Below are 19,554 nucleotides of genomic sequence, written 5' to 3'. Positions count from 1 at the left end.
AGGTCTTAATATATGAATGTGTGAAAAATGTATGGTTGTAAAGTACAAAGAGCAAGATACAGAACGTGTGTATAAAAGTATGTAGACAGTTAAATACAGGAAGGTATATAAAAATTGATGAGTATTTCTTGCATCAGAGAAGGTAATTAGATTTTACTAAGTCAAATACAGAGGAAATTTCTACTCAAGGAACCAGGCAGCCTTATTTGTTTCCCATGCACCAACTCATGGGTTTGAACCACTAATTTTATTATTAGCAGCCAAATGTGTAATCTTTTGTGCCACCAGCATTCCTAAACTGACAGCAGTAACTGAAATATAGGTGGGTAGTTTATTGGGTAGTGAGTTGAATCAGTAATATGGAGAGGGACAGTGAGTAGTAACAGCATGAAGACTGTAACCAGTTCCGTTGTGCTGTACTTGCATAAAGTGGTTGAATGGTGTGTATGATCTCATGTGCATATTTTCACATAGTAATTTCTTGCTGACTGCATGAGGCTTTTATAATATAGTTTACCATTTAGGAATGTTACTTGGGTTTTGGGTGAATGACTGGAATTTGGGAGGACACCTTGTTAACATAAACTATTATTGCTTTCTCCAGTGAATTAACTTACGGTTATTTGTTTGTTTTTCAAACAGATTTCAGAGCTGATATTCCCACCTCTCCCGATGTGGCATCCTTTGCCAAGAAAAAAACCAGGAATGTACCGAGGGAACGGCCATCAGAGTCACTACCCACCTCCCATTCCATTTGGTTTTCCAAATCAGGGAAGGAAGAATAAACCTTATCGCCCAATTCCAGTGACGTGGGTACCTCCCCCTGGGATGCATTGTGACCGAAATCACTGGATTAATCCTCACATGTTAGCACCTCATTAGCTTTTTGTTTTTATTCTGTTAGTGTCATGTTGAAAGACAGGATAACCTTGACTGTGTTCCGAGTTCATATTCATAGTAGTAAAGTTAGATGGACTAAACCATCAAACTTATTTTTATAGAGAAGTTACTGAGAATAATCTTTTCATATATATATATATATGCACTTTAGATATATTGATATAGTTTGAGAATCTTTATTAAAGTTAGTCAAGTGCCTGAGTTTTTAATATTGGACTTGAGTATTTATATATTGTACATCAACTTTGCTGAATGTGATAACACTGTAGGAGTGGACAATCTGTTTTAGCACCTTTGAGCATTTACTTTATGAAAAGTGTAAGTTATTTATACACGCAGATATCTATTTTATGTTATTTGTTTAGAAGACTTGCGTAAAATCATGTAGTTGCAAATAAAAAATAGTCTGAGGCATGACAATGTGTTTCTCTTCTGTGCATAAAACAGGCAAGGAGAAAGCAAAAGGTTTGTTCCATTTCAACATGTTCAATTACTTAGCAAAAAAAATTAAGAATTTTAGAATTTCCTTTAAAAAAATCAATTTATTTTCATATATAAAATCAGCTATTTTCCCCAAATGGTACAGTATCAAAATATGCATATAAAGGTATAAGATTAATGGAAACCAATGGAAAATATAAAAATAACAATGAATCTTTATTGGAAAAGGCACTAAAGATTGTCCTAGCCAAGAACATGGCCTATACAAATTTTGGTATTACATTTGACTGACATGTCTAATGTCATTTATAAAGCAGAAATGTTCTTGTAGAAAGCATTTTCCCATACGTTAAAGTATTTAGTGAATACTAAAATCGAACAGGAGAGTCCTTAGGATTCTTCAGTAGTTCTTCACATTCATACCACTGTAATCCCATCAGTCCTGTAAGTGTACTGGAGCTACAAAACAAAACAAATCTGAGTTTGGATTTTTTTCCCTCCAAAGTGATATTAACTAAGTGACATTTTTTTTTATCATTTAAATCCTTTTGAAGTTTTAGTCTTAAATCATGGGAAGACCGTAATTATCCCCAAATTACCTTTTATCTTGGGGGGCAATTCATTAACTTTTAGGTAATTTCTTTAAATAAAGAATACAGAAAAGTATACAAATCATAAGAATATAGCTCAATGAGGGCAAAATATCAGGTCAGTTTTTACTGGGGCATTTAAAGGGTTCTCAACTTCAGAAAACCCAGTTTTTTTACTTTGAAAATTCAATTTTAATGTTCCTGTTTTTTTTATTGTAAAGCCATGTACAACTTTCAATATATTTAAACCCTAATTTTCCCTATTTTATCTTGAATATATAGTAGGTTTCTATTCAAACTGAGGGTAACAGATCATTTTCTTTTGCTTTAGGTACAAGTTTACGAAACACACGAGTTTCACATTCAACACATTATACATAGATTATTGCTAGAGGTTGGTTGCAATCCCCTCAAGGTGTGAGAACCCTTCTATCTTGAGTTCCCCATTTCCATTCATTCAGCTTCCCTGCCTTTAGTTGCTTCTGAGTAAATATGGCCTTTTGGTCTCACCTAGTTGAACATTCTTCATGGGTATTGACCAGCCTATTATGGGGATGGGTCAATTCTAAATTTTAAAGGGTATATAAGGACCATAGTCTTGGGGGTTTTGCCTGTCTATAATAAGTTTGATCTTACCAAGATTTTAAATATCTTAAGCAATTTTCTTACTCTGGGGTCTCGGTCAACGTGGTCGGTAGTGGTAGCTGGGCATTACCTGGATTTATCCTTGGAGAGCCTGGGGTCCTGTAGTTCTTTGGACTAATAATTGTTTTCCCTGAATATTTGGTTTTTTCTTTGTTCCCGATGGGTAGAGACAAAGTTATATCTTAAGATGGTTACTCAGGGCTTTCTAAGTCCTCAGACATAGTCCATAAAGTAGGGTGCAGAACATTTTCTTTGTGGACATGTCATGCCCAATGACCTTTCTGTCCCCGAGACAACGGTCCCTAGCCCGCAAGCCCAGGAAGTAACTGCCCCATGAGGTCTTTGGTTATGGCTAACACCTTTTCCTGACTGCCCCGTGTGTACTTTTATATATTTGGATGTATTTGCAGCACTTACAAATATGTAGAAGTGGGTGTCAGACCTATACATGTGTTTGGGTGCCTTACACCATCTGACACCTGATCATTTTGTAGACGGCATTATTACTGTGTTCCAGGATTTGACTTCACATGTTGTTACTACTGTCTTTTACTTGGTTGTATTTCTTAGTGTCTTCCTTTGCCGTGGTCATGCTGTGCTGACCTCCTCCACTTTGTGTATTCTTTCTCTTCACCAAAGTTAACACGTCTGCTATCCAGCTAGTGATTTTTCCTTCCATCCGCCACCATCTGTTTCTGTGTGAAACCTTTTCTTGGCTTTTTATAATAGTGGTCTCGTGTGGTATTCACCTTTAGTGATGAATTTAATTTCCTTTATTATAGCCATCTTGTGAGCTGTTTCACTAATCCTTTATTGTTCTCTGACATTGCATGTGGATGTGCTAGTACAATTCATCTGTTGATTAGCACTTGTTTCTGTTTTGCTATTGTGTGTGACTAGGGCTACGATGAACAGGCATGTGCATAGCCTCTTTTTCATTGTCAGAGTCTTCACATACGTAGGGACCACACAGTTTTGTGATAACGATGACAGACTAGTAGGTAATCACTGTAAAGGTGTCATATTTTGGGTATAATTCTCATGAAGTCAACAAACTGCATCCTTAGGGTTTGTGAATGTTGCAAGTAAAGAGCTGTTGAGAATTCAGAAACCTAGTAGCTATATTGCCAAGAAGGGAAGCACTCTTTTTGGCACACACCAGGCCATTCTTTGCACCTGATATTACAGAACATAACTTCTTTTTAAAGGACTTCAACTGTTCTTTTTCGAGGAGGCAATTCAATTTATAACAGATACCTAGTAGAAAGAATTGACTATTTTGGAAGCATTCTACACACAGCACCTTCACAAGAATCAATTCATTCTGGAGGCCAAAGTAAAGGAAAAATACATGAATACTTATATCCAGGAAATGACATAAAGGTGTGAAACCATATACACATATAAAAGACTCCAAATCTTTACAGGAACAACTTCACCAATGATTAGTCATGGGAAAAAACACGCAAAAACAATTATAAAATTTAATTTATAATAACTATATATTACATAATATAAAATAATGTTGCATTGATGATCGTCTCTAGTTTTTTTTTGTTTTTTAGTTATCACATACTTGGTGATTCAGCATGAGATGTTACTGCTCCTGCCAAATTTTTCCATGTAATTTCTGTAATCTGTATTTTAGTCTGTTAGTGTTTCTCTGAGCATTTTAGGGACACACAACCTTGTATTATAAAAAGAGCTTTAGGGCTTCACTTCATCCCAGTGGATGTTGGCACGTAAGCACAATAGCAGTTGCTCATGCATTTCCTTTTAAGATGTGTGTACTTGATTCCCTGCAGAAAGCCGCACCACCTCCCAAAGTAGTAGCATTATATATAGTTCACCTTCGACATTCGATGAGATATACATTAGACTAGAAACTCATTATTAGGACTTGTAAGAAACAAAGCATTTAGGGGTGGCTTGGTGGTTACCAAACAATCAGCATAAGTTAAAAAGTATTGCATTTAATTGTGTCTACCCTGGAAGAAAGAAGAGCTAGTTATAGAAATGACTTACAGGAAAATTACAAGAATTGTCATGGACCACTTGTATAAATTTTGTAGGATGTGGAAAAAAAACATTACTTAAAACACCATTCATTGATTGAAAAAACTATATAAGATGAACATTCAGGGAATATGGTGCTAAGCATCTACCTGGGAGAGAAGTTTGCTAATACCTACATACAATTTTACTGTCACAGCAAACATACCTGTAAAGTTATCAATGTCAATTGTAATTATAGGCAAATTAAAAGCATAATTACAAGACAGTGATGTGAATGACAGTGTATAGAGCAGTTTAAAAGGGTATATAACATTATATGATACTTAAAATTTTAATGTGCATCTTTCTAGACCAGAGTTTTTTTAAAGAAATGCTCAAAAAAGGCAGGTGATCTGTGGAAACTTTCATTCCAACATTGTTTCAAAATACCCAAAACACAACTCGCTATTAATAGATGGACTGTTATGTAAATTTTAATCATCTATGCAGGGAAATACCATGGACAGACACCATAGCAGTATGTTACAATACCAGAGTATGTTAAGAATTTGCACCACACAGGGACTCAGAAGGCTGAAGAGATAGCCCCTAAACTCTACTAATGGTTATTCTTAAATTAGTAATAATAGTGTGAGGGATTACAATAAAATAGTATCTTGGTATTATTTTGATTTACAATTTCAATGAAAAGGCACAAATCTATAAAATTATTGGCCACAAGAGGGCATGAGATTTTCTTTTTTCACCTTTCAAGCTAAAGGTTGTATCTGCAAATAGTATTCTCCCTTCTCCATGAAAAGCATTAATGGTTCAATTAAAGTCACTGATTTCATACAAATTTACGTGTAGAACTTATAGATAACACAAGAGAATTTTAGATTCATAGTTAAACAGCAAATATCTTGTATTTTAAATTATCGTTTTTAATAAAATGATTGTTCATATAGAAATATTTAATATATAAAAGCAGAATGAAAGAATTCAGATCGGCTATAAATTCTCTTAACAGAAATTAACTACTGTGTTCATAATTTAGTGGATTAACAGAAATTAACCAGTGTGTTGATAATTTAGTGGATAAACTCAACCTAAACCCTCTTGCAAAACTCAAGGACTTAATCTTCTTGGATCCATAATTAGTGCTTCTGGAAGCAGCAGTCAAGAAATAAAGGCGGTATTGCACAGGGCAAATTTGCACCAGGCCTCTTTAAAGTATTGGAGAGCAAGGACGTAACTCTGAGGACCAAGGTGTGCCTGACCCAAGCCTTGGTATTTTCAATGGCCTCACATGTATGAAAGGTGGACAGTGACTAAGGAAGAACCCAGAAAGATTGGTGCATTTGAACTGTGCATATGAAAGGTTATTTAAAGGACCATGGACTGCTAAAAAGATAATCCGACTTGTAAGAAGTACAGCCAAAATGCTTCTTTAAAAGCAAGGATGGTGAGCCTGCCTCAAGCACTTTGGACATGTTATCAGGAGGGGACTGTCCCTAGAAAAGCACATGATGTATGATAAAGTTGAAAGGTAGCAAAAAGATGAAGACCCTCAACAAGATGTACTGATAGTGGCTGCGACAGGGTCTCAGACAATTGTGAGGCTGACAAGGGTCTGGGCATCGGTTCATTCCATTGTACTAAGGTTTCTGAGAGTTGGAAATGACTCAGTGGCACCTAAGAACTCTGCTTTAGACAAACTATACCGTATCTTGGGAGCAAGACTTTAAATGTGCACCTTTGAAGCACCATTTTTAATAGTCATGTTCAAATATATAATTATCTGAGAGTTTGTTTTCTGAGATGGAGTGAGCAAAGTGTACAAGGTGACCTGCATGTGAAGGTTAACCAAAATTAGCTTAGCGGAGCTGCTACTTGCCAAGTCAGTGCAAAGCCGCCTTACACTTTGCAGTAGAAAATGAGGCTTTCTATTCCAGTAAAGATTTACAGCCTTGAAAACATACTCAGGGTTGCTGTGAGTTAGAATCAGGTTGCCATGAAGTGGGGGTTCTTGTTTGTTGGGTTCTACAATATTCACTCTGATTACTTGCATTTAATTACAGTAGACCAATAATTAAAACGTGGACCTAAAACTCATGGTTTCCTAGTGACTCAATAGTGACCCTAGTGTAAGCATTTTGTATGAGGATCACAGGGATAGATATATCCTGAGGGATACAGCTTATTTCATTTGCTTAGTGGCAGAGCCAATCAACCTGTATCTGGCTAGTTGCAGAACCAAGACTCTTAGCCACTGTACTTATTTCTAACATCCCTTCCATTTATCTTAAATTGACTGCAAAGCATAAACTTCCTACACAAAATAATTGTAGAGTTAGGAATAAACATTTTTCTATGATGTAAGCCTAGAAAGTACTAACTAGTGACCACAATGAATCATTTTCTAGATAGGAATAAACAAAGAAGAGTTAGATCTTTTCTTTGAGAGATACTACATCCAAGAGTGCTACTGTATTTCTGCCCAGGAGGATATTTTAGAGATCAAACTAGGCTTTAATGGGATCTTACTGGAAGCATCTATAAATTATCTTTTATTTACAGAAAGGGTGCAAAGAATTATATGTGATAACTGCAGTTGTATTCTTGTTTTCTCTTCGGTACCATGACATTGGGCAAATGGAAATCACGCAGAATTTGACTCTTACCTAGCACTCGTTTAGTCATTAAAACATAACATTGACACCAGGGGGAGCGGTGTTAACCTCCGAAGGTATTATGTGAGCTGATGGTATTGATACTGAGGGATAAAAGTAATATGTGCACTCTGGAGATAAGTAATTTGATAGACACAATCACTCAGAGTTAATCTCTGAAAAATATGGTGTGTCTTTCTTGTAGCCTCCTCCTCAACACCCAATCTCACACCTTGCCATTGAGTAGTTCTAATTCAGTGGCCCTATAGGGCAGCGTAGAACTTCCCCATTAAGTTTCAAGACTTGAGATCTTTACAGGAAGAAGAGCCTCATCTTTCTCCCATAGAGTGACTAGAGATTTGGAGATTCAAACTGCTGATTTTGCAGTTAGTAGCGTCAATGTGTAGCCTCCTACATACACCACTATTCCCTCCAACCCCAGATACTTAAATTTAAAATGTGATCTAATTCAACATTTAAAATAGCCAAGGTTTGGCCTGTGGGAGTGGGTTGTCTCTTACAAAATTAGAACTGCTTATGTGAACTCTCATATCACAATTATCCTTTGCTCATAATATTACAAGAACTTTGAAAACAAAACTTCATATACTTATTCACAGACTCTTATTGGTACTATAAAATGCACCTTTCCTTGGGGCTGGACCTAGCAGAGTATTGTATTTCCTCATGTGTAATTATTCTTTGGCCTCGTGTTTGTGAAAACTCACATGGCATCAGTAAATTAGAAGACTGGGAGTGACTCAATGATGGAGGGCTATGTTTCGCACCAGTGCGCACGTTGCAGTCATGGGTATTTTCTCAGGCCCTGTTCTCCCAGAACTGCAGCGCGGACAGTTCTGGGACTTTATGAAAGGTTCCTATTTAGAACACTGCCAAGAATCCAACACTGAACTTGAGAAGCATGGGACAGCTAACTTACATATATATACTAGGTCTATGCCTTCAAGTTCAAGTTAACTCATTTTCTTCATTAGTTATGTCAATTCCATTAAATTGCTCTAGTTAAGCACCCCAGCAACTTAAGAAACTAAAGATATTCTGAGGAGAAATACATGATGACGCGTGTGGTGATGGGCTGATAGGAACAGTCGCTGCTAAGTATTATCATTGACAGTGCTTACTGAGACTATTAGGTCCCTGCCTTTGAGAAATCTGACATCTGTTTCGTGAGGGAAGACAAATGCTCCTAGGTAACATTTTGGCAGGGAGAAGCTGCCAGAATTTTTTTTTTTTTGCCATTGGTAGCATCACCAGATCCAAGGTCTCAGTCCTAATCTAGGGAGGAGCGTTACAAAGTTTGTGGGGAAATGGGATGGAAATATACTGGAATATTTCCATGAACTTTTTCAAGCCCATCTTTGTGTCTCACTACCCTAGTTCCTATTAAAATTGAAGTGTTCAAAAGTTTAATTACTACACTCACATTCTTGAGCTCTCTAATATTTACATATTCATGAATCCTAACTTTCTGTTTCCAGGCCAGTCATTTCTCGAATATTCCCAAGGCATAGGAGGGGGTACTGCAAACAAAACAAAAAGGACAAAACGATCTTTCCACCTTCAAGGTACTCTCCGTTACACTTAGTACATTTGTCAAATCTGCGATTCCATTCTTGGAAACATTTTTCAAAGTCCTGTTTGGATGGCTCATAGCACCTCCCTCGTTTTTTTTCTTCTCTGCTACGTCATCAAATCTCTGCCCTTTCTGTCCCTCTGCGTCCATGGACACAGAAAGAAGTCGCAAGGAGCAAGTTCCCATGAGTAAGGTGTGTGGGGTAAGAGAGGCATGCTGTTGTTTGCCAAACACTGGTGCAGTGAGATGGCTGTGTGAGCAGGTGCATTGTGGCAAAACTAGTCCCCCATCTGCCACACACCAGGCCTTTTTTGTTGCATGCTGTTAAAGCATCTTTTCAGAACCTCTAAATGGAAAGCTTGATTAACAGTCTGACCCGGTGGAACAAACTCCAAATGCACTGAGTCAACATTTTCATCCATTCAGAAAGTTGACGGATGTCTAGAAAAAGGTTTGTCTTCAACATTTCTCCTTTTTCAAAAGGAGAAAACCACTTGCACACTTTTGAAAATCGCGCTGTCCTTGTGAGCTGTGTTCAACATCACAAGAGTTGCTGCGGCATTTATCCCAAGCAGGAAACACAATTGTACAGTTTCATGTTCTTCACTTGAACCGGCCATCACAAAAACCGAGGTCCAAACCAAACGGGTTTTATGAAAAAATTCACTGTGACCAGAGGGAACCTTAGCGACACCACAGAGTACACTAAGAGTGAGCTGATCGATGCAGACTATGAAAGCTCCGCTCCACCCAGTGCAATTGTGTTTTGGGGGGTACCCTGTCCTATATTCATTTACCTATCCATGGAGATAGGCAACTAGTAAATGTGTCCAGCTCTGTATGTCCAATTGAACTCTTGCAATTGCCTTATAACTCAGGCTTCATTTCGCTCTACACTTTGGTTTCTCTATAAAAATCCATCTAAATGCTGATTTCCTAATTTTTAATCTTCAGCTTTACATTTTTTTTAGTTCTACATTTGTGATTCACTTGCCAACTAGCATATTACCTAGATTCTAATAGCCATTCTAATTGTTGCATGGTTAAACAGGACTATTTTTAAACTGAATTTTTATTATAACTTAATTGTGGGTTTGTATTCCAAATTAACTTTGTATTTAGTAGTTTAAACTGCTATTCAAACCCTTAGTTTGTCCTGTACTAGCTTCTTGATTTCTTTATCTTCTATTATATTGCTTTATCTTCTAGCCCTCCCTCGATAATCTCCAAAATCTGTTGCTTTGGGTATGAAAACTGTTACCTTGTTCGCTACCCGCCCTGCCCCCTTAGGAGTGGTCTCACGTATTTGTCCTTTTGTGATTGGCTAATTTCACTCAGCATGTTTTCTATCCATGCCAGGAGATGCTTCATGGTTTTTCCACTATTTTTTAGCCATGTATAGTATTTCAGTGCATGTAAGTACATTTCTTTATCCATTCTTTGACTGATGGACACCTAGGTTGTTTCTACTTTCTTACTATTGGAACAGAGCTGCATTGAACATGGTGTACACAAAGCCAACGCCTATCGGTGTTATGACTCCTGTTTCTTTAAGATACATACCCAGCAGAGAGATTGCTGAATCTATTCCTAATTATTTAAGGGACCGCCTGACCCCTTTACAGTGGTTTAAAACATGTGTTCCCATAAGCAGTGTGAGGGTCCCAATATCTCTGAGGCATCTCCAGCATGTTATTTTCTTGTTTGTGCTGTCACTGTCAGAGTAAAGTAGTATCTCATTGTGTTTTGGCTAAGATCATGAACATTTTTTCCTGTTTGTTATCCATTTGGATGTCATCTTGTTGAAGTGTGTGTTTCTGTCCACTTTTTAATTGGATTATTGGTCTTTTTCTTATTGAGGTAATTTAATTCAAGAGTAGTTACTTGTTCATTGTGTTGTCAAAAATATTTTCCCACACCGTGGGTTCTTTTGATTCATGTAAGTGTCCAGTCTTCTATTTTGTCTTCTGCATTTTATTATATAGTGTATCTATGTCTAACAATAAGGTCCTTAACTGTGTCCCTATTTTCTCATGGTTTATCTTTATAGCTCTGGGATTTAAATTTAGATCTTTGATCCATCTTGAGTTCTGTTTCATACAATGGGTTGAAGTAGGCTCATGTCATTCTGCAAGTAGAAATCCAGTTTTGCCAACACCATTTGTTGAAGAGTCAGTATCTTTCCCAATTTATGTTTTGGGGCCCTTTGTCAAAGATCAGATGTGTGTAGCTAGATGAATTTATTTCCGGGTTCTGTAGTCTGCTCCATAGGTTGATGTTTGCCCTTATACCAGTACCAGGCTGTTTTAATGTCCGTGACTGTGTACATTTTTTAACATCAGGAAATGTAGAGGTCTCCTACTTGGTTCTTGCTGGTCTCTTCCTTCTCCATAAGAAGTTAGTAATTGGCTTTCTCATTTCTTTAAAGAATGAAGTTGGGATCTGGATCAGAATTGCATTATAGTTAATAGATGACTTTGGGTAATTTTGACATTTTGACAATACTAAGCCATCCTATATGAACATTAGGCTATTCTTCCATATTTGTAGGTCTCTTTTTTTCTTCTATAGATTTCTTTGTATAAGTCTTTAGTTTCTCTGGTTAGATTCATTCCTAAATGTTTCATTTTTTTTCTGTGGCTATTGGAAATGTTAGCAACCCTGGTGGCATTGTGGGTTATCCATTGGGCTGCTAATCACAAAAGTTACTTCGAAACCACCAGCTGCTCCTCAGAAGATGAGGCTATCTGCTCTTGCAGAGAGCTGCAGTCTCACAAACCCATACGGGAAGTTCTACTGTCATATAGGGCTGCTAGGAGTTGGAATCAACTTGATGAGTTTGAATTTTTTGTCTTGTTTTGTTGTAAATGGTGTCCAGATTTCTTTTTCAGAGCTCTCTTCCTTATTACAAAGGAATCGAATTGATTTTTTGTGGGTTAATCTTGTATTCTGCCATGTTGTCAAATGTTGTCTGGACTTCAACATTTGTCTAGTGTTGGGGTTTTTTTAATGTATAAAATCATTATCATCTGCCAACAGTGATAGTTTCACTTCTTTGCTAATCTGTATTCCATCTATCTATCTATCTATCTATCTATCTATCTATCTATCTATCTATCTATCTATCTATCTATCTAAAGTTCTGGCTAAGAATTCCAGATCCATGTTGAATGAGTGGTGATGAGGGGCATTCTTGTCGGGTTCTTGTTCGAAAGCGGGAAAGCCTTCAGATTCTCTTCATTGACTGAGATGATGGCATGTGCATGTGGCCTTTATTGTGTGGAGAAATCTCTATTCCCGTCTTTCTGGATGTTTTGGTCACAAGTGGATGTTGCTGGTAGGTACTGCCTGACCCTATGCCATCCTCAAAACTGCTGCTGTTTGAGTCCACTGTTGCAGCCACTGTGTCATTCCATCTCACTGAGGACCTTCCTTTCCTTTAGCAAACAGGATGTTCTCGAGGGACTGGTTTCTCTTGACAAGATGTCCAAAGTACAGAAGAGGATTTCTCTCCATCCTTGACTCTAAGGAACTTCTTCCAAGACAGATCAGTTTGTCCTTTGACCGCTCCATGGTATTTTACACATTCTTTTCTCCAACAATTCAAATGCATAGATTTTTCTTTGGTCTTATTTATTCAGTGCTCACCTTTCACATGCATAGAAGGCAATTAAAAATACTAGGCTTGGGATTAAGCACGCCTTAGTCCTCAAGGCAACATCCTTGCTTTTCAATACACTAAAGAGGTCTTGTGTAGATTTACCGGATGCAGTGTGTCTTGGTCTCTTGACTCACTTCCTTGAGCACTGATAGTGGATCCAATTAAGTTAAAGTCCTTGACAACTTCAACCTTTTCTCCATTTATCATGTTACCTATTGGTCTAGTAGTGAGGTTTGTAGTCATCTGTACATTGAGTTATAATCCATATTGAAGCCTGCGATTCTTGATCTTCCAAGTGCTTCATGTTGTGTAGTGTTTTTATCAGGAATGATTGTTGGATACTGTCAAATGCTTCTTTGTGTTTACTGATATGATCATATATTTCTTATTTATGTGGTGGATTCCATTGCCTTTCTAATGTCAAACCATCCTTGTGTGATTGTTTGAATCTATTCGATTAGCTATATTCTTTTGATATATTGTTGGATTCTAGCTTTTGTTGTTTTCTGTGTTCATGAAGGAGTTTGATCTATTTTCCATTGTGATAGTATCTTTGCTTGGTTTTGGTATCAGGGTTATGCCTACTTCATAAAATGACTTTGAAAATTTGCTGTAATTTTCTATATTCTAGAATAGTTTATATAAAATTGGTGTCAACACTTCTCTAAATGCTTGGTAGAACTCCCCAGTAAATTCTTTTTTTAATGTGGGAAGTATTTAATGACCAGACCTATTTCTTCTTTTGTGATGGGTTTGAGAATTTCTACTTCAGAATGTGTTGATTGGGATAGAAATTTATTTCCTCTAGGTTTTCCAATTTGTTGGTAGTATAGTCTTTCATAGTAATGTTAACTAGGACTATTTATACTTTTACATTTGTTTTTCGCATTCCTATCATCTGAATTTTCAACTCAGTGGCTCCAATTGAAAATATAATGTCCCTAAATTCCCCTCCCAACAACCAATACATTCACTCTTAAACTGGTAATCAGTAAGATAATCAGGGTAAACCCACAAACACCCCTATACAAGTATGTATAGAGCCATTTCTAAAACAAGGATTGCAGTTTCACTAGACAAGGGGCGTCTAAAAGTACAAATTTTATTTTTTAACTTCATTTTTCCATGAACGTTTGAATGTTCCTCATATATATACCATTGCACTTTAGAATTTTGTTCCCTGAGTACTATGTACACTCGTGTATAAGCCGAATTTCTCAGCACATTTTTAATGCAGTTTTTGTGGTAAAATTAGGTGCCTCGGCTGATATTCAGGTCAGCTTATATTCAAGTATATATGATAGCTTAGTATTATGGGTTGAATTATGACGCCCCACCCCCAAAACAATGTCTTAAAGTCTGAACCCCGATTCCTGTGAATGTGACATTGGTTAGAAATAGAGTCTTTGAAGATGCAATCCGTGAACATGAAATTATACTGGAATATAATTCTAACCTAAATCCAGAATCCTGAATTCACACTATAACCTGAATTGGGAGAGAATCATTTTGTTTACTTCTATCGTAAGAGGATCAGAGAAGTGGGAGGGCTGTTCTAACAAACACCTAAATATGTACAAGTGCTTCTGAAACTGGCTCATGGGTAGATGATAGAAAAGTTTTAAGGTCCCTAATAGTAAAAGCCTCACCACTCATCTCAGCTTGTCTTACTGTATGATATACTGCATATTACAGTGATACCGGAAATTATGCCACCTGAGTTTGAATTTCAGTAAGTCATCTTTGGCAGGTAGGTTTCGGCAGAGCTTTCAGACTAAGACAAACTAGGAAGAAGGAAAAGCCAGATTACATTAAAAAAAATTGCCACTTAGGAAGAATAGTGGAACACGGACTGATAGTAGAGCCAGAAAATGAGCCCCTCAGGTTGAAAGAAACTCAAAATACAACAAGGGAAGATCCTCCCTCCTCAAAGTAGAGTTGAACTTAATGACACAAATGGAGCAAAGCTGTCAGGACCTCCATTTGCTGATGTAGTATGACTCAAAATGGGATAACTGGGGTATAAGATATATCAAGTATGGATCCAGGAAAATTGGAAGTTATCAAAATTAAATGTAATGCATAAACATCACTATTCTAACCATTAGTAAACTGAAATAAATTATAATTCACCATTGTGAATCAGAGTCCACTACAAGGAGAATAACATTATTAAAAATGGAATGTTATCGCAGTCGTCATCAAAAGATCTACCCCTAAGGTACAATACTGTCAAGAACAGGGTAATCCATACTCCTACAAGAAAGACAAGTTAGTCTGACTTTTATTCAAATTTATGCACCAACACCAATGATGAAGAAATTAATACTACCAACTTAAGTAGTCTGAAATTAATGAAAAAAATGCCATGAAGATACATTGATAATTATCACTGATTGAAACATCAAAGTTGCAAACAATGGAGAAAGGTTATTAGTTGGAAATTACAGCCTTGGGAATAGAAAGAGCAACCATGCTAGAGGTCACATGATAAAATTTTGAAAGAACAATGAATTTTTCATTGCAAACCTCTTTTTTAACCACATAAACTGGGACCATACATGCACTTAAACCTCATCATATGGAACATAGAGTAATCAAGTGAACATCTGTGGAAAGAGCCAATGGAGCGGCTCAGTATCAACCAGACAATGTTAGGGGTTGACTGAAGTACAGATCATCAATTGTTAATAAGTTCAAGTTCAAGTTGAAGAAAATTAAAATCAGCCCACAAGAGCCAAAATAATGGCCTGGTGTATATCCCATTTAAATTAAGAGACCATCTCAAGAACACATTTGATCACTAATGACCAAAATCAGATGAGTTGTGGATGGCATAAAGAATTCATGTATAAGCAAAGATCTTTAGGAGGGGTGGGGGTGGGGAAAGCTAGAGAGGGAATAAATGAAGTATTATGATGAAATGTGCAAAGACCTGGATATAGTACACCAAAAGAGAACACTGTCAAGTTGCAGGAACTGAAGAAAAATTTCAAGCCCCAAATTGCATTATTAAAGAATTTGGGGGGAAATAATGAATATGAAGCATCAAAAGTTGAAATAAATATACCATAGTGACTATACCAAAAAGAACGGGTTGATGTCCAACCATTTTAAGAGGCAGTATATGATCAAGAACTGGTGGTACTAACAAAGTCCAAGCTGCACTGAAGGCACTGAACAAAAAATCCAAGAGTGTCTGGAATTGACAAAATACCAAGTGAGATGTTTTAACAAACAGCAAACAATGCTGGAGGTGCTCATTTGTCCATGCTAGGAAATTTGGAAGACAGCTACCTGGACAATCAACTGGAAGAGACTTGTATTTGTGTCTATTCCAAGAAAAGCAATCCATCAGAATTTCAGAAATTTTAAAAACAATTATTAACATCACATGAAAGTAAAATCCTCCTGAACATACTTTAAAAAGTGGTTGCAGCAGTACGTCAAAGCTGTTAAAAAATCCAAGCTGGATTCAGAAGAGGACACGAAATGAGGGATATAATTGCTTATGTAAGATGTATTGGGCTGAAATCAGAGAATGCCAGGGATCTGTTTGTGTTTTACTGACTATGCAAAAGCATTCAGCTGTGTAGATTATAAAATCCCATGGGTGACATTGTGAAGAATGGGAATTTCAAAACACTCAATTGTGCTCTTGTGGTTTAAAATCAGGAAAAGTATGCGGAGCTGTATTCTTTCATTATACTTCTTCAGTCTGTATTCTGAGCAAATAACCTACAAAGCTGGATCATAGGAAGAACTCGTTTTCAGAGGCAGGAAGCATTCCTCTAGAGCCAGCACCCTGAATTCGGATTTCTAAACCCCTCAAACTGAAAAAACAAAACAAATTGGTTAAAACCAGCCACTTGTGATATTTATTATAGCACCAATAGAAACTCAGAGGCTTTTATAAAATTTCTAAAAAAGCTTCTCTACCATTTTAAGTTTTTATTAATTAGATCCATTTGCATTTGCCAGGTTATCCTATCTGTGCAAGCTGTTTTTAACCATTTATTACCTTTTAGTACAGAATTGCTGCTCTCACCACACACACTATTTCTTACCTCACTGCTTTCTGAAAGAGACCAGGCATCTTGCAGAACAATTTATAATTCATACTGAGTTCATCCTTGTTCTAAGTTCCTTTTGCATTTTACATGCTCTCAGCATTTACGGAGCAAATGTACACCGCAGAGTTAGACAAGGAGGTTCGAGGGGAATAAGCCATCGCAAGATTTATAAAGGAAGCATATTACACACATGAAGCAATTAGTATGCAACATTGGTTTTTGACAAAAGACTAACACCAAAAACGTGGGGGATCAGATCCTTAGTGGTGGGATCGGAAAAAAAAAGATTTTGCTTTAATGTATACTTTGTAGGGCAACTGCACTAGGAGAGGCAGCTCTTAGCTGAGGAAATTCCCTGCTCACAGTGATAGGAAACCAGGAGACCCTGGCTGGTGCAACTGGCTCAACAGTTACTATCTGGAAGGCTGGCACGAAGTCATGTGCAGAATTTCAGCAGACAGGCTAATGAAAACAGGAAGACGGCGGACCGTCTGCTTCCGAAAGGGCACACCACAGCCTTACAACCACGTAGAACAGCTTATCTGTGGCTGTCACATCACATCTCGGAGGGATGGAGAAAGGAAGCCACAGCAAAATAGAATGGAGCATGGTCCTTTGTATTAGGTTGAGAAGATCCAGTTTTTTAGTATAATCACATTTATACTTTAAGACATCCAAATCCTTCGGGCTGGGGAAAATGACTTAGGCCCAGGATGGCTTCTAGTTGTGTAGGTTGGTCTCCTAAGCACAAGGTCAACAATTCAAACCCGTCAGCCACTGCAGGGGAGAAAGATGAAGCTGCTCCCATGAAGATTTACAGTCTTGGAAACACTATGGTATAGTTTTTCTTTGTTCTATGGAGTTGCTGAGTTGGAATTGACTGGATAGTAGGTGGGTTTTGGTGATCTCTACAATTTCCTGGATCTAAAATTCTCCAGACTCACTCATTTTCCGTTATATACATAATTTACACAATTTAGCAGTGAAATAAGAAGAACAAACCGAGTAAAGACCTAGTTATTGGTTAACTAAACTGAAATTTATTTCTCATTTCTTTATCAACCCTACAAATTCTTCTTCACAGAACTAGGCAATTTCTTTTTCAGAAGTTAACTTAGCACAGTCTCTTTTAATATTTACCAAATTCAAAATTATCTAAGTATCAAAACAAAAAAGGGACATTTGACTTATACTTCAGGCACACCAGCAAAAACCTACATTCAATTTCTAGGACTGGCTTCTTGATCTTTCCATTCCTGCCTTTACCACAATTAGACATTGCATTTGAGTATTTCTTAGACTTTAAACTCTAACAAATTACTTTGTTTAATGTTTATTTACCATTTGGAATTTAATTAAAAGCAACTGGCTTTTAGAGCCATAAGGTTAAAAGATTATCTAAAAGGTATTCAATTTCACCTAGCATATTTTGTAGTCATCTCAATTCCTTAAAAATCTGCGAATCATTTTCAACATCCCAGCAATCAGGGTTAAATACAAAGATTGTCACTATTATATCAATTTTATCACTTTAATGTCTTCCAGAATCCTCTGTGAAGGTATTGTCTATTAAACCCCAATTTTAAGCACTAGGAAAGTGAGACTAAGTAAGCCACTTAGCAATACTCAGCATTCCAGCAAATCTCACTCCAAAGCTCATGTTCGTTTTCTCTCTGAATCTTTTAATTCCTGAATCTTCACCTCTGAATTCTCCAGTCGAAAATCTGACATCAGTTAGATTGGGAGTTGGAAATGTTTGCTAGAGGATGCAAGGGGAGAAAGTGGGAACCCTGACTGAGGAGTGCAGGGGGGGATAGCACATTCAAACTTGAGTGAAGATCTTTTTAAAGGTACAATGAAGCCACACCACACTCTACATTACAAGGCAGAAAACGACTTTCTTGAGTTTATTTCAAAATTATACAAGGTCACAAAACCAGAGCAAGTTTTTGCTTTGGTAAACAAATTGTTCTTACAAATTTCAAAATCTGCACCGTTGAATACTTAAAGCCAGAAATGTTAAATACAAAATCATTCTGAAACTGACACTATCAATTCTCTACTTTGCATATGTGACATTTCCAAATAGTTCTCTCAGTAGTACAAGTATGTTTATCACTAAAATTGAGTCATAGAAACAATAAGTGAATCAGTGAAGGTTGGTTCTCAAAACACATTGTCATTAAATAAATTAATAGAAACAAAGTCCTTTTTCTTAGAATTTTTAATGTCAATGATTCACCATACTTAATTTCAAATGGAGACCAGATGGGTGGAAAACTTGATTTTAAATAAAATACCAGGATGAACTAAATATCTGCTGGTGTTACTATCTATAACATAAATGATCAGCCTAGTTAAAAAAGACATAAATAGAACCAAAACCCACAAATTAATTTTTCTCCTCTGCTTCTATAACACATACAGATGGACATTGTGCCTGATCAGTTATGGGCTATTTTAGTGTCAAAATAAGCAAAGTAAGAAATTCTATTGCAGAATGTATTGCCGTTGTTGCAAGAGTATCCAAAGGCATTTGAAACATTAAAACTTGCCCAGAATATTTATTCTAAACACAGAAATGTTACAAAGATATCTACATACAATATATAGTATCACACACCACAAAAAAGTTAAAACTTTGCCAACATTTTCTACAAACTACTCCTCACATGATACATCAAAGCACTAACCACATCAAATGTGGCTTTTTCTGTTTGCACTGGATTAAGGCATCTGAAAGCCCTAAACACTGTTGAGACGGAAATGAAAAACTTTTAAGCATTCATGTAACCTCAAGTATACATGCTACATACAGAGAGACACTAAGATTAGCTGTTTAACATATTACAGATTTTGATATCCAACTTCATGCAATGAGTTCTTTTTATATTTCATGTAGATGTTTACCTGCCCCTTGTATTTGAGTCCAAATTTCTAGGAATCCATCTTACCCATTTGTTGAACTGAAAAATGGTAAAGG

The 19,554-nt window shown here is 36.8% G+C and overlaps 2 protein-coding genes across 3 annotated transcripts in view; one reads left to right on the top strand and one right to left on the bottom strand.

Annotated features, from left to right (window-relative positions):
* BTG3 (BTG anti-proliferation factor 3) overlaps positions 1-1,314 on the top strand; it is a 28,362-nt gene extending 27,048 nt beyond the window's left edge. For both annotated transcript variants that reach the window (XM_075542468.1, XM_075542467.1), the window contains exon 5: positions 643-1,314. In XM_075542468.1, coding sequence (XP_075398583.1) covers positions 643-882 — 240 coding nt within the window. In that variant the 3' untranslated portion in view covers positions 883-1,314. The remainder of the gene's footprint in view (positions 1-642) is intronic.
* A 237-nt stretch (positions 1,315-1,551) lies between these two features.
* CXADR (CXADR cell adhesion molecule) overlaps positions 1,552-19,554 on the bottom strand; it is a 76,349-nt gene continuing 58,346 nt past the window's right edge. The window contains exon 8 of the mRNA XM_075542466.1: positions 1,552-1,800. Coding sequence (XP_075398581.1) covers positions 1,759-1,800 — 42 coding nt within the window. The 3' untranslated portion in view covers positions 1,552-1,758. The remainder of the gene's footprint in view (positions 1,801-19,554) is intronic.

This window comes from Tenrec ecaudatus, chromosome 2 (genome assembly GCF_050624435.1).
Source record: "Tenrec ecaudatus isolate mTenEca1 chromosome 2, mTenEca1.hap1, whole genome shotgun sequence".
Classification (NCBI taxonomy): domain Eukaryota; kingdom Metazoa; phylum Chordata; class Mammalia; order Afrosoricida; family Tenrecidae; genus Tenrec; species Tenrec ecaudatus.
This window is presented reverse-complemented; position numbering and strand designations above follow the sequence as displayed.